The 13,838-nt window shown below is 41.7% G+C and overlaps 1 protein-coding gene across 3 annotated transcripts; it reads right to left on the bottom strand.

Annotated features, from left to right (window-relative positions):
• Positions 1-7,860: 7,860 nt before the first annotated feature.
• On the bottom strand, positions 7,861-11,937 carry rfesd (Rieske (Fe-S) domain containing). Of its 3 annotated transcripts, none has more exons than XM_080528663.1 (4): positions 11,851-11,937; positions 11,129-11,297; positions 9,491-9,525; positions 7,861-8,764 (listed from the first exon to the last, which is right to left on the bottom strand). In XM_080528663.1, the coding sequence occupies exons 2-4, from the start codon at positions 11,286-11,288 to the stop codon at positions 8,468-8,470; spliced, it is 492 nt and encodes a 163-aa protein (XP_080384789.1). In that variant the 5' UTR covers positions 11,289-11,297; positions 11,851-11,937; the 3' UTR covers positions 7,861-8,467. The 3 variants fall into 3 exon arrangements, with proteins under 3 accessions (XP_080384789.1, XP_080384791.1, XP_080384790.1); XM_080528665.1 differs by having other exon boundaries at positions 11,129-11,273; positions 11,851-11,869; XM_080528664.1 differs by having other exon boundaries at positions 11,129-11,276; positions 11,851-11,866.
• Positions 11,938-13,838: the final 1,901 nt, after the last annotated feature.

Below are 13,838 nucleotides of genomic sequence, written 5' to 3'. Positions count from 1 at the left end.
TCATTGACTCATTGTAATGGAATGAGGGCCTCTGATTTCTGCCTCCATTAGCCCTCACAGTTACACACCTGGTTGCAGGACGGCACATGTCTCACTAAATCAGACAAGATTAGGAGTTTCCAAAATTAAGCAGGCGCTGCAGTACCAATCATTTCTTTTGAATCCACACCAGACACACCAATAGGACAGGTCATTGTTGACATAGAAAGGGATGCTGTAGGTAAAACGACAGTTAGGCTGATACAGAGTATGTGGCAGCACCAGCCTGACCAGGGTCAACCTGTGGGTGTCAGCTCCTACAGGGTTAATAAGGGCACTGTATGCAGGGCTTAAAGTTCTCCGGCACGGTGCCGGATTTCCGGCGCAGGGGAATTTTTAGCAATAAAATAAAATCACATGCTATTTGTTTACATCGTAATTTAAAGAGTCATCTTCAGCAAAGAGACAGTTCCGCCTACCAATGGTATCACATTGCTCAAGCCAACCAACGACTTCTAGCCAATCGGAGGCAGAGTAGGAAGTTTGAATGAGTGTAATGTTAGCTTGGAGAGACGTTCGCTTTTAGCAGCCCGCTATCTCGCTAACTTTAGTAAGAGTCTATTAAAATGGAAGCCAAGTTTCTTAAACCTTGCTCATACAACAACCTTGCGACGGCTACAGGTAGCCTACCACTTCATCTTCCATGACCGACCGTGTTTGCGAGCAAAAGATCCGAGTGTGTGCGTTTATAGCTGAACATGATCTGTCTTTCACAATGGCTCAGCCACTCGTCGATTTGTGCAAGAAGCTATCAGAAGACAAAAATGCACTGACAAAGCTGTCCGTTTCCAACCAGCACGCCAGCTATTTAAACACACATGGCCTTTGTCCCGGAATTGAAAAAACGGCTGTGTGAAAAGCTTAAAAAAGCAACGTTTTCAATTAATATCGACGAAGCTAATCTTAACATGGACAAAATCCTCAATGTCCTTGTTCGATTTTTTATGATGATCTGGCCAAAGTAACAACACAACACCTAGTCAGCAGGAAAGTAAACATCGCCAACTCGTCAGCCCTCATGCAGGAGCTCACAGATATCCTGGAGTCCAATGGTCTTGACTGGTCACTAGTCATCAGTATTCTACTTGATGTAGATCTATTGATCTATTGTTATAGTGATAGTGGCTGAATAAGTGATGCAATCAGTTTGGCCTTAAGTGATTTAATCAGTTTGTTCTTTTAAAGACATCTAAATATATTATTTTATTTTGTATTGAGTATAAAACAGTATTAATGCATTTTAACATTGAGACATATATTTTGTATTGACTATAAAACAGTATTAATGCATTTAAACATTGAGACATGTATTTTGTATTGACTATAAAATAGTATTAATGCATTTAAACATTGAGACAAGAAGCTGTCTTCTGTACCCGCTCTCCCAATATCTCAAACTGTGACCCCCCTCCCCAAGGAAAAGTTTCAGGCACAGGATTATTTCCCACTTTAAGCCCTGGAAGTGTGCCCATATATTTTTATTTTTATTAGATGTGCTTTGGTCGACATGACGTGACGTGTTTGTGAAGTGTGCCCATATTCTGTGTATGACACAATATTTACAGTGATATCTTTATCCTACCTATGCTTGTGTACTGTAAAATAAATTCTGATTCTGATTGAATACTTTTTTGTATCATTACAAGACTAACTATAACAGTTACAACAACCATAAATAATAATAAGCTGGGTAATTAGCTTAGGTAATACCTTGCTAGGTAATAATGTTATAGCTGTATAACTATAGCTGTCTGACCCAGTGACCAGTATTGACAGCTGATAGCTGTCAAGCTAGAGGGGGAGTGGTTGGGGGTGGGGTTGACCAGCTATTGTTACCGCCCATTACCTGCCTGTGTGAAGGTGTGAAAAAGTCCCAAATCTTTGAAGGGCTTTTTCTCAGGATTTAGTTTTCAGGGTTAACAAGTTTCAAATACTCATGTTGTCTTACATTTTTTCCCGATGTCTATGTATGACACATCATTTGAAAGATTACAATCTGTAGTTTAAGCATATGTAAAAAACAGAAAAATGACTTTGCCCCCTCTTTGATCATTCCACCAGATCGCGTCACAATATTTAGTGTAGTAGAGAGTCAAAATAATTATACAGTCCTTTCAATTTAATTTAATTTAGTTATTGTAACGTGAGCTGTTACACTAACCGTGTTACCTGTGTTTATGCTAGTTGTGTTAGCACGCTAGCCGTGTTACCATACGGTGTTACCTGTGTTTATGCTAGTTGTGTTGCTCCAGCTCCTTCACTTTTCCCATCAATGGCAGTGGGACACGGTGTGGCACTTTGAGGGAAACTGGCTCAGCATCTGGTCTGATTTTGATTGTGTATGGCTGCTGAAGTAAGCCTAACCCGTCACACAGTTTAGGGTAGATTTTTCAACATTTACATTTTTGGCATTTAGCAGACGCCTTATTCCAATGCGACTTACAATTAATACATTTGACTAAGCAAGTGAATCATCAATCCACCAGTCGTAGCAGGAAGAGTAATCCAGCTCAGGCCCGGGGCCATTGATAGAAAGAAAAACCTTCTTCTATCACCTTCTTCTAAACCTAACCCTTTTTTGGGGGGGGACACTGGAGAAACAGTACATGGGGGGCAAATTGAAGGTTTTAGGGGGGACAGTAGAGGGGAAAAGCGGGTGTCTTCAGGAGACGCAGTGCTGGGGGGCAGTAGAGGTCACAGGAGGAGCAGTTAAGGTGTAACCTGAAGAGATGGGTCTTCAGTCTACGACGGAAGATGGGTAGCGACTCTGCAGTTCTGTGGGAAGCTCATTCCACCAGCGGGGAGCCAGTGTTGTGAAGAGACGTGATCGGGCGTAGAGGTGGTGGGGCCAGTCGGCCAGCCGAGGTGGAGGAGTGGAGTGAACGGGCTGGAGTTTGGGGGGTGACCATTTCCTTCAGGTAGGCAGGGGCTGTCCCTTTAGCTGCCTGGTAAGCAAGCACCAGGGTCTTGAATCTGATGCGAGCTGCTATCGGGAGCCAGTGCAGGGTGTGAAGGAGAGGGGTGACATGAGAGTATTTGGGGAGGTTGAACACCAGACGGGCAGCAGCGTTCTGGATGAGCTGCAGAGGTCGGATGGCGGAGGCGGGGAGCCCAGCCAGGAGTACGTTGCAGTAATCAAGGCGGGAGATGACCAGTGCCTGGGTCAAGAGTTGCACTGCTTCTCTGGTGAGGAATGGTCGTATCCTTCTGATGTTGTAAAGGAAGGATCTGCAGGAGCGAGCAGTTGCTGCAATGTTCTCCGCACAGGATAGTCGGTTGTCCAGGATCACTCCAAGGTTATTGGCTGTCAGGGAGGGGGTTACAGTACAGTTCTCCATTGTGATGGAGAAGTCTTGGAGAGGGCAGGCTTTCCCGGGGATGAAGAGGAGCTCAGTGTTGTTAACATTGAGCTTGAGATGGTGGTCTGACATCCATGTTGAAATGTCAGCGGGACATGCAGAGACACTGGTTGCCACATGTAGATCAGAGGGGGGGAAGGACAGGAAGAGTTGAGTGTCATCATTTTACAGTCTCTAGGTCGATGCTGTCTACTCTAGCCACTAACTTGAGTCTCACAGCTGTCTCACACGCTGGTCTGCTCAACAGCGCTTTCTTCAGGTGCCCGGGGTGAGGTTGCATGTGTCACCTTGTGTAATGTCCCTGTACACCTGCTCCGGTAACACAGTAACATCGGCCCCTGTGTCAATCTTGAAAGCCACTTATGTGTGTGTCACTCCAATGTCCACAGTCCACGCTCCCTCACCCGCATCTACCATGCCCAGGAACATTGTCTCTTCCTCCTCTGTGACTGCGCTCACTGCCCTCGATGACTTGCACACTGCCATAGTGACCCCGTTTTCCACAGTTGTGGCGGTCTGCAATTTTAGCTGGGCACTGAAATCTAGTGTGGGTAGGTATTTCCCACAATTTGAGCATGACTTGTGTCCTGCTCCGCCCTGTGATTCGGTAACTCTGAAAAAATTGCACTGCATCTACATTAGCTTTGCTGGCATTTTCTCTTTCACTCCTCAAGTCCATTTGTTGTCTTTCCATGTCCTCAGCTTGTCTAGAGATACTAATGGCTTCAGCTAGATTAAAATGTCTTTCTATTTTTCTTTGACAGTGCAGCATCCTTTATGCCTACCACTATTCTGTCTCTCAACAGTTCATCACGTAGCTGTCCATACTCACAGTTTTCAGCCAGCGCATATAAAGCAGTGAAAATCTGTCCCTTGCACTCGTAGGTTGAACTTGGCCCGTTCATAAATCACGTTTTTCTTCGGCATGAAAAATCTGGTGAAACCGTCAACAAAGGCCTTGGGGGGGGGGGGCATGGGCCTTACCCTGGGGGGGGGGCAGGGGCCTTACCCTGGGGGGGGGGGGGGGCCTTACCCTGGGGGGGGGCAGGGGCCACCAATATGTGGCCCCACTATTGGATTGTGCCTTCTTTTGTATGTCATTAAATATATCCATCACTAGTCTATGACATCACTAGTCTATGACATCACTAGTCTATGATCCTGAGAAGAATGCTGATGAATATCCATCACTTCAACCTAATGTCTGGCTAGACACCAAAAGCTTACAAAAGACCAATGCACACGGCGTGCGATTTTTGTCGCCGGACAACATTCGATTGCAATGCACACGGCGTGCGATGCGATTTTCTCGCACCGCAAAATTCGATTTTCAACTCACACCATTGAAGTCTATGAGAAAATCTCATCCCAATGCACACGGCGTGCGATGCGATTTTGTCGCACCACAACATTCCATTCTCAATTGTTACGTAGTCGGACCAGGCAGGCTGATTACAATAGGCTCTACCAATATTGCTTGCCTTGCTTCCACAATTTCTACAAGATACAATTGGACATATTGTGCCAACATGCTCGATTGTTATTATTATGTAATATAGGCGTCTTGTATGTGAGATGGGCCGTGTAGCTAAGTGGCATGACACAGAAATAAATCATGCATGCAGTAATTCGTAGAGCTAGTAATGTGTATAGTGGCAGCTGTGGGCTATATAGGTGCAGTGGCTGGCTGATGGTGATGTTCATATCTTGCCCTTGACTGTCAAACCGTTAAAATAGATTGCTCCATCCACAATTGAAGATGTCAGGTTGACTGGTTGACAAGTTATGAGCTTTTCGTCATCCATTTCATCCATTCAGGTTACCGGTAAATTACATACACGTATGTTAACGTTTATGATGGCAGCTTCCACCTACGTTGCACTCGGGGAGAATCAATATCGGAGACGATGAACTGTTTTGCCCTCGGGCATGGTTTTATTTTCTCCTCACCACAAAAGGAATAAAACTCTTTCGCTCAGCCGAGCTAACTTAGAATGGTAGACAACAACTCGGACAAGTGCATCAACACATCAACATATTAACAACACACTGCAGTCTTATGCAGCGCCCCCCAGTGGTACAACAACAGCACTGCATCCCCTCATTAACCTGGGCATAGGATAAACACAATATATTCAACTGAGGACATATATAATGCATTTCACTTAACAACGTACGTACAGTAGAGTAAATATTAATTTTGGGTTGCCAGATGTCCAGTTTTCAGTGGACAGTGTCTATACAACGTGTGTACAATTTGGCTGGTCATTCAGTCGTGCTAGAAATCTGGCAACCCTGTGCAGCCAAAAACACTATCGTAGATCTTTGAGTAAACTAATATAATATATATAGTATAGTATATATTATAAGTATAAATAACGTTACTTGCTCAAAGATTTACGATAGCCTTTTTGGCTGCACAGTACAAAATACAAATAACAACAATGATATTACCTTTTTAGTAATATTTTATTCACATGTGCCACATATGCCATCATGTTAAATAACTTAATACCCTCCCTAAAGCACGTATTTCATCAAAAACAAAACCAACATATTCATAAGAATGCAGGTATGCAAAGTTATAGATAAGTTCACTGAAAAAGCTTAATGTCAAGCCCTGACAACACTATATTTGTACTTTGAAATTGCATGTATGTATTATGTATGTTACACTAATGTTTTTCAAACAACTGTTACAATTAATTTGGTTCCGTTCGTATTGGAAGCTGTTATTAAACAGTTTATAATAGTACAGTACCGTAATAGACTAGTGTTTTGATCTCTCGTTGAACTCTCGTTGAACTCTCGTTTTTTGGCACTAGTACAATACCCTCCTTAAAGCATATATTTTATACTCTCGCAATGTGGTTGGCATCTTGGAGACGACGGCTGCAATTTCTCCCAGATCCACGTCAAACTCCTGTCTGTTCAACCTGAAGTAAGTGGTCTGGAGCGGTCCTCCTGTACACTACAGCCTCAACTGTTGACCAAGTTGAACTCTCATTTCATTGTGAGACTGCAGAATCTCCCAGGGGTCACCAACTACATTTGTCCAAGGGCCAGCATTTTTCGAAGCATACACTGTGGGGGCCGGACTTATATTTATTTAGGCATAATTAGCATATTATTGTTTAATATTTTCACTTTCTTTCAAAATGTATGTTATTAATGGCTTATTTTATTACCAGTGTTAACAGACTCCTGACACCTATACTGCAGCCAGCCACCAAGGGGCGATGATTAATCATGCAAAATGTCACTCTCAAACAACCTGAAGCATAAAATTCATGTGGAAAACCGCAGCTTTAATGAGGAATGGACTGACAAGTACGCATTCATCTTGCCAACATTTAGTAAAGCAAAACCTGTATGCCTCATCTGCACTGAAACGGTAGCTGTTGAAAAACGATACAATCTTCGCCGTTACAATTATACAAGGCATGCAGCTTTCAGAGAATCATACCCTGAGACCCGTCGCAGAAAAATTGCAAGCTTAAAAGCTGGATATGGATATGCCAGTGGAATTATTAGCAGAACGTTATCTGAACGAGAGGGCAACTAGTGCATCTCTCCCGGCTGTCTGGGTTCTACAAGCATAACAAGCCATTTACCTCATTCATTTTTTGACTGAGAAGTTAGTTGTTATTTAAGTCACTATAATGTGCATGTGAAAAAATAGGCTATAACACGAAATGTTAAACAAGAGCATGTGGAGAAAAAAAAACACAAAATGTTAAATGAGATCTATGAGTGTCCCCTCATTCTTGCATCGTCTGCCGCATTCCATTTAAAAGATGGGAATTTGTTTCAGCTTTGCTACTGCTATTTAGATGCAAGGTTGCAGCTTTGTGAATGAGTTAGGTCTGAATCGTCCTGCATTGGAAGAACTATATATGCTATGGCCGCGTTCGTAAATTCGCTCTGAGAGAGTCAGAGCGTCCACGTGACTGCCTCTAGTCCAATCAAATTACTTGGTTCCATGACGACGTTGAATCCAGTGTGCGCATCGACGAATTTACGAACGCGCCCTATATGTTCTAAACGGTATTTCCGTCCTCATATTTTCTGAATTCATTAATATTTTAAAAACATAAATATTCCACGGGCCCGATGGGACGCTTTGGTGGGCCGCATTCGGCCCGCGGGCCGCCTGTTGGTGACCCATGCAACCAACCGCCTCCTTTTTACGTTATGGAAAATTAGTTGATGCTCAGCAAGCTAGCTGTCTATGACCGAAAGACACGTGTAAAATGTATGCTCCAGTCTCTCTCCCCGTTATGAGTGACTCAATTAATTTAGATAGACCAGTTGAAGTTTTCCCAATTGTCCCATTGTGATGCAATAATCCATCGCACCACAAACTTTTACACAATTTGACAGTGCGACAAAAATCGTCCGCCGTGTGCTTTGGGATGAGATTTTCTCATAGACTTCAATTCATCACAAGCAAGAATTTTCACCTGAGAATCTTTATTTATTTAGCTACAGAGATGTTGTAATATGGAGGTAGACATAACATTAACCCTACTTGGGAAATTGTTACAATTCAAGTGAGCAAGAATGACCAAAACATTTTGGGAAATAGAATTCAGAATTTCCAGTTATTATAAGACAAAAGGTAACATAACAGAGTATACTTACACGGAAAGACAGATTATTGTGGAAAGTTCATGAAATCCCCCAAACCTGCCACTTGGCTACCATTAGATGATGTGAGATATGAACTCCAATCCTCCAGGATACATTGATAGTCATAAGAGGCCTCCTCTCCTTCTCTACTTCATCTGCAATGGTATAAAAGCATCTTGCAATACTGTGGTGTCTACCATAGTCTACCATAACCATATTCACCCATCCTTTATTCACAATAAAATTAAATGATATTTCACCTCGGCAGGTTATTTTAGATCAGTGCAGATGAAGGAAAGAAAAAGAGGAGAGGAGGAGGCCGTTTATGACTATTAAGATACATTCTGGGGGTTTCCTTCAAGTTAACGTCTCATCTAAAGCGACCAGCACAGTGGTAACTCCCCCTGGATTTGAGCATTTGGGTTGAAGACGATCCGTCAGTAGTTTGTGTCCTTCTTCTTCTTAGATGCAACGGCTGCTTCCTCTGCCTCCCCCCTCTCCCTCTCGATCCTGCCCTTCTCCCCCTGGTAGTAGTCAGAGTCCAGCCTCTTAGACATGTCAGACAGCGTGACAAAGATGTCTCCGTTGGTCTCTGTCACCTGGTGGACTCTCTGCTTGGCACCCTTGGAGAGCCAGCGGGGGGGGTTGGGCACCTTGTAGATCCCCTCCCCCTGGGACAGGCTGATCTTGAACTTGTGCTTTGGACACACTATGCACAGTTTGCCGTCAAATTCCTGCAAGTGAGATGATGACATTAAAGCCTTTCATCCAGTGGTGTAGTCTAGTTTTTTCTAGTGGGTATACTGTGATTTTTCCCTCCCAGCCTCATATCGTTCATTTCGGAACGCCATAAAAATAAATCTGCGCTGCCTGTCTAACGTTATATATACAGGTGCAACTAAAAAAAATCGTATATTGTGCAAAAGTTAATTGATTTCAGTAATATCTAAGTTTAACCCTTTAAGTTGAATTACTGAAATAAATGAACTTTTGCACGATATTCTATTTTTTTGAGTTGCACCTGTACATCTAACATTACATGTTATAAGGCTGATCTGTGCATGATAGTGCTGCATTTTGGCATAGGCCTATTTCATGTCGCATCTCCCCTCGTTGATGGTATATGACGCTATAGTCAGTCCCAATGGTCCAAAAGTCAAGTGCTTCGTAACACAGACGGGGTGAATTTTATGAATGAAAGTGAAAGTTCTGTCACAAAACGCTGTTACGTATCCTCACACATTTTTAAGTGGGTATATGGAAATCCTTGGCCTTTCCTAGTGGGTATACTGCGTAGTCCTGCTTATCACGTAGACTACACCACTGCACAGGATTTAGTTAGGTGTTGGCCCGTTGCCTTGCGATAGACAACGTTGGGCCTTTGTTTATATAAGAGGTAGATGCAGACAAATACATGGTTTCATATCAAACTTTTCAAGCTTCTTTCTAGCATCACTCACCTCGATGTCTCCATGTTGTAACGGTCCCCCAGCATCTGTCCACAGCAGAGAGGATCAGAGTATCGCAGAATAAGCAAACAGTTTATGGCACTCTATCATTCTGCTGACTGCACATACCAGACCGGTGTTGTATGGGAAAATCGTGAGCTTAGAATTATAAGGTTCTGTCTCCGTTTAGGGTAGTTCAGAGATATTGAGCGTCAAAGTTTTTACATTCCATTATGTTTTGTGAGATGGAACCTTTGTATTTTAGGAATTACTAACTCAAAAATGTCAACATTTTAAAAATAACACCACACAGGCATTAATAAACACCTAATGGATCAGATTATGTAAAAAACTCAATTTTGACAAAGATGGAGATAGAACCTTATAATATAACCTTATTATATATTCTAACATCACGAAATGTCCCAGAGTTAACAAGACAAATTAGCACTTTTACACTGGTAGATAGATGCGCCCAAAAGTGCTTCTTTATTATACAGGAAAGGCAGTTTTGTACTCAGTCTCAACCTGCATAAGTGTTTTAGGATATAATTAATTCTTTATTCTTTTTTTTCTCTCATAGTCAAAGGACTATGAGATAAACTGCCCCACCCCCCATCAATATGGTACAATATATATAACTTTAGTAAAAAGTGCTGCCCTTAAAGTTCTATGTAATCTTTCATCTGAACTACTGCATTCTTGATTACATTGATATTGAATCTCCTGAGCCTGCGAGCTGGTTAGACAGAACAGGCCTTAACTGCTGCCAAAGCTTCATTATACCATTCTAACATTCCCTCTGACCCAAGGAAACTGTTGGGCCACATTCTCCTCACTCCTCAACCCACCTTCCCTCCCCACCCTCCTCCCTCTCTGCAGATGACTTTGTAAAGAAGGCTACTACACTAGTAGTATCTTACTAACTAATCAATCTCCAACGACATCCTTCCTCTCCTTGCCACTGTCATCCTGTCCTAGGAGCCTTTTTGTTCTCTCTGTACGCCCTATGTCTTGGTTCTGTCATTTCCTCATCATTTCTCTTACCACTGCTATGCTGATGACACTCAACATTTGACCCCCCCTTTTGGATAAAAGCATCTGCTAAAAGCTAAATGATTTAAATGTCAAATGGACCTATAACTTTAATTTCCAGTCGAAAGTGCTACGGCTACACTTATTGTAATGAACACAATAGATTTTTTCACCCTCAAAATACCCTTTACCCATTAAAATAATAATAATAATAATAATAATAATAATGATAATAATAATAATAAAAAATATCTCAGTAGCAGTAATTGCATTTGTCAAGACCCACCACCATTGTTTATAAGTGCAGACCAGCACTATTGACTGAATATGGAAGTTATACAGACAAACCGTGACGTTAGAATTATAAGGTTTATCATAATAATACAACATTTAGTTTTTTTACATAATCTGATCCATTAGGTGTTTATTAATGCCTGTGTGGTGTTATTTTTTTAAATGTTAAAAAAAATTGTTAGTAATTAATAAAATACAAAGGTTCCATCTCACAAAACATAATGGAATGTAAAAACTTTGATGCTCAATATCTCTGAACTGCCCTAAATGGAGATAGAACCTTATCATTCTAAGCTCACGAAACCTCTGGAATCTACTCACGGTAACAGTGGAAGTCAAGAGCGTAGAACACTCCCAGGTGATAAATCACCAGGACGTCCCTCCCCGACAAGGTCCTGGGTGAGCGTCTGGCCTTGATAAGGTCCTCCTTCCTCCCTACGAAGAGAGGCCCTGCCGGAGGCTCCATCTCCTCCATAGACATGACCAAACACTGTGTCAACATCAAACATCTCAGCTTCCACAAATGTTTGTAATGGACATGTTGTATTTTCATTGTATATCATCCATACAGTGACACACATGCTATGGGCTGAAAAGAAAGACTAAAGCGGGTTTATCATCTGAGTTTTACATGTTACACCATTAGGCACAAAGGGATGACATGACTGCAAGCGTGTCCATGTAGGCCTAAATTAACTGGCAGCAAGCGGAGATCTCTTCTGGCTAGAGGATTCTGACCCCTGACCCTTGTGTATATGTAATGTATTGCAGAGTGGAATAATGAGCACATTCACGTTCAGGTTGAGTAACTTTTGAAAGCACAGAGAACAGCAGGAGCGTATACCACACATGTCAAAACCCCTCTGGCTAAACCATGCTCTCCAGTCAGCCTCACATTTCATGTTCATATGTTCTATGAAGATTATGAAGTTGTTGAAATTGTGGTTCATCCTCCTCCTCTCTTAATATGACTATGTTTGCTACAGAAAACTACAGAAAATACCCACTTTAAAAATAATAACTTTAAAAACAAAATGTCTTACCTTGGAAGCAGCTCTTCCCTCCTGCTGAAGCGATAATATAGTAGCAGACCGTGGGGCCGCGGCGAGGAGGGCTGCTGTTATCTTCTCCCTCCGGACCGTTCAGTTTGTCCTATCCACATATCTGGCTGGCTGGAGTGGGTAGAATTTTATTATCTCTATGGCACACCAGATGGATATTGGTACAGGCAGACTAGACGTTTCTCAGAAAGATTTTTTTTTTAAATGTCTTGATGTATTTTAAGAATTTATTAATGAGTCATTCAATCAATCAAATATGTTGTCTATTTTGGAAGGGGTAGGTTTCTCTTATCTCTAGTGAACACGAGCTGGAGATTCGTTCAGACAGACAAAACATTTTCACAGAAAGAATGAAAAATATATGGCTTGATGTATTTTAAGAATTAAGAATGAATTAGTCACTCGATCAATCAAATATGCTGCCTATTTTCCAAAGGGATAATCAAGATTTCATAAGATCAGTAACCCTAACCCTAAACTCAGTTCACATTTCATAAGATCAGTAACCCTAACCCTAAACTCAGTTCATATTTCATAAGATCAGTAACCCTAACCCTAAACTCAGTTCATATTTCATAAGATCAGTAACCCTAACCCTAAACTCAGTTCATATTTCATAAGATCAGTAACCCTAACCCTAAACTCAGTTCATATTTCATAAGATCAGTAACCCTAACCCTAAACTCAGTTCATGGGTGAATCCCAATTCACCACTCCGGTGTAGGTACCATATTTTCCCACTTTTCCGGTTCCGGTCATAGGTTCTGCCCTTTCGGGCCATAGGTAGCGCTATGATTCGCTATGATTCGCGATGACAACGATGACAACGAAGACCCGTAGATCTGAAACTGTGTGTTGTGTGTGTGTGTGTGTGTGTGTGTGTGTGTGTGTGTGTGTTTCGCGCGCATCGCGCGTGCGCGCGTGTGTGCCCGCGCGTGTGACCAATGTGTCACAAGTGTGTGTGTTCAAGTGGTATCATCAAGGACCCCAATTGAAATAAGCCAGTGGCTTTCTTGGGTTTTTATCCTGTTAGTTGACCTTGTATGTAATATGTACTTTCATGTACCTACTTCTGCAAATCTTCTAATAAAGTTTTCAATCAATCAATCAATCATGACACGGTAGGTTATACATTTTCCATAGTTTGCTTCAAATAGCTGTTATGTGATAATAAAGTAATAATAATAATAATAACATATATTTCAACCCTTTGTATACACATCTCTGCATTCTCTGTGCCATTATGCTTGTTAATCATTTTAATTCGTTAGAGTAAACTAATAGGTATGAAATGAAAAAAAGATTCATTACCTTTAGCTATGGTTAATGTAATAGGGTCAACCATTACATATCTTCTCCTATTATCTTTTATCACTTTCTCTTCAGAGAATGGTAGAGATGTATTAATTACTATGGCCACACCCCTCTTCTTACCATATGACGCATGAAATACTTGGTTTACCAAATCCTTTCTCAATGTTTTGTAGTCTTCCTCAATCAGATGTGTTTTTTGTAGTAAAGCAACAAGATTGAATGAAATGCAATGAATGTATTGTAAATCAATACAGCATGAAACCATATTTACATAAAAATGGATTGACCATACACAAACAAAAACGTATTCATTCACAAATTAGCTGGAATCAAGTAAAAACATTGTGTAGGTTAACCGAAATATAGCATGTGTACATATACATATATATCTTATTTGGGAAAACCTCAAACAAGCAGAACCATGAGATTAACCACACCAATGAGGAGTGTAGTGACCCCCACAAGGGACCGGGTATTGTCACCACCATAAGGAGGAGTGGAGATGCTACAGAGCGGGAGCTATGGACAGACAGGATGCGTCAATGGGTAACAGCCGGTCTCCGGCAGGACAATTCCATGGCCAATGTTAATAATGCTGTCTAGTCTGTCACCAGGCCGATCCTGGACGTTGGCCCCAGAGAGACGGAGGGAGAGCC

This window comes from Nansenia antarctica, assembly GCF_963989245.1.
Source record: "Nansenia antarctica genome assembly, chromosome: 4".
In the NCBI taxonomy this organism is placed as follows: Eukaryota; Metazoa; Chordata; class Actinopteri; order Argentiniformes; family Microstomatidae; genus Nansenia; species Nansenia antarctica.
The sequence above is the reverse complement of the archived record's forward strand: the minus strand, read 5'-3'. Positions and strand labels throughout refer to the sequence as shown.

Excerpts from the sequence above, each read along its gene's own strand:
- rfesd (XM_080528663.1), bottom strand. The coding sequence starts at position 11,288 with ATGTCTATGGAGGAGATGGAGCCTCCGGCAGGGCCTCTCTTCGTAGGG. Across the intron at positions 9,526-11,128 it reads TCTTGACTTCCACTGTTACC|ATGCTGGGGGACCGTTACAA; the intron begins GTGAGTAGATTC and ends TGCTGTGGACAG. Across the intron at positions 8,765-9,490 it reads TACAACATGGAGACATCGAG|GAATTTGACGGCAAACTGTG; the intron begins GTGAGTGATGCT and ends TCTCACTTGCAG.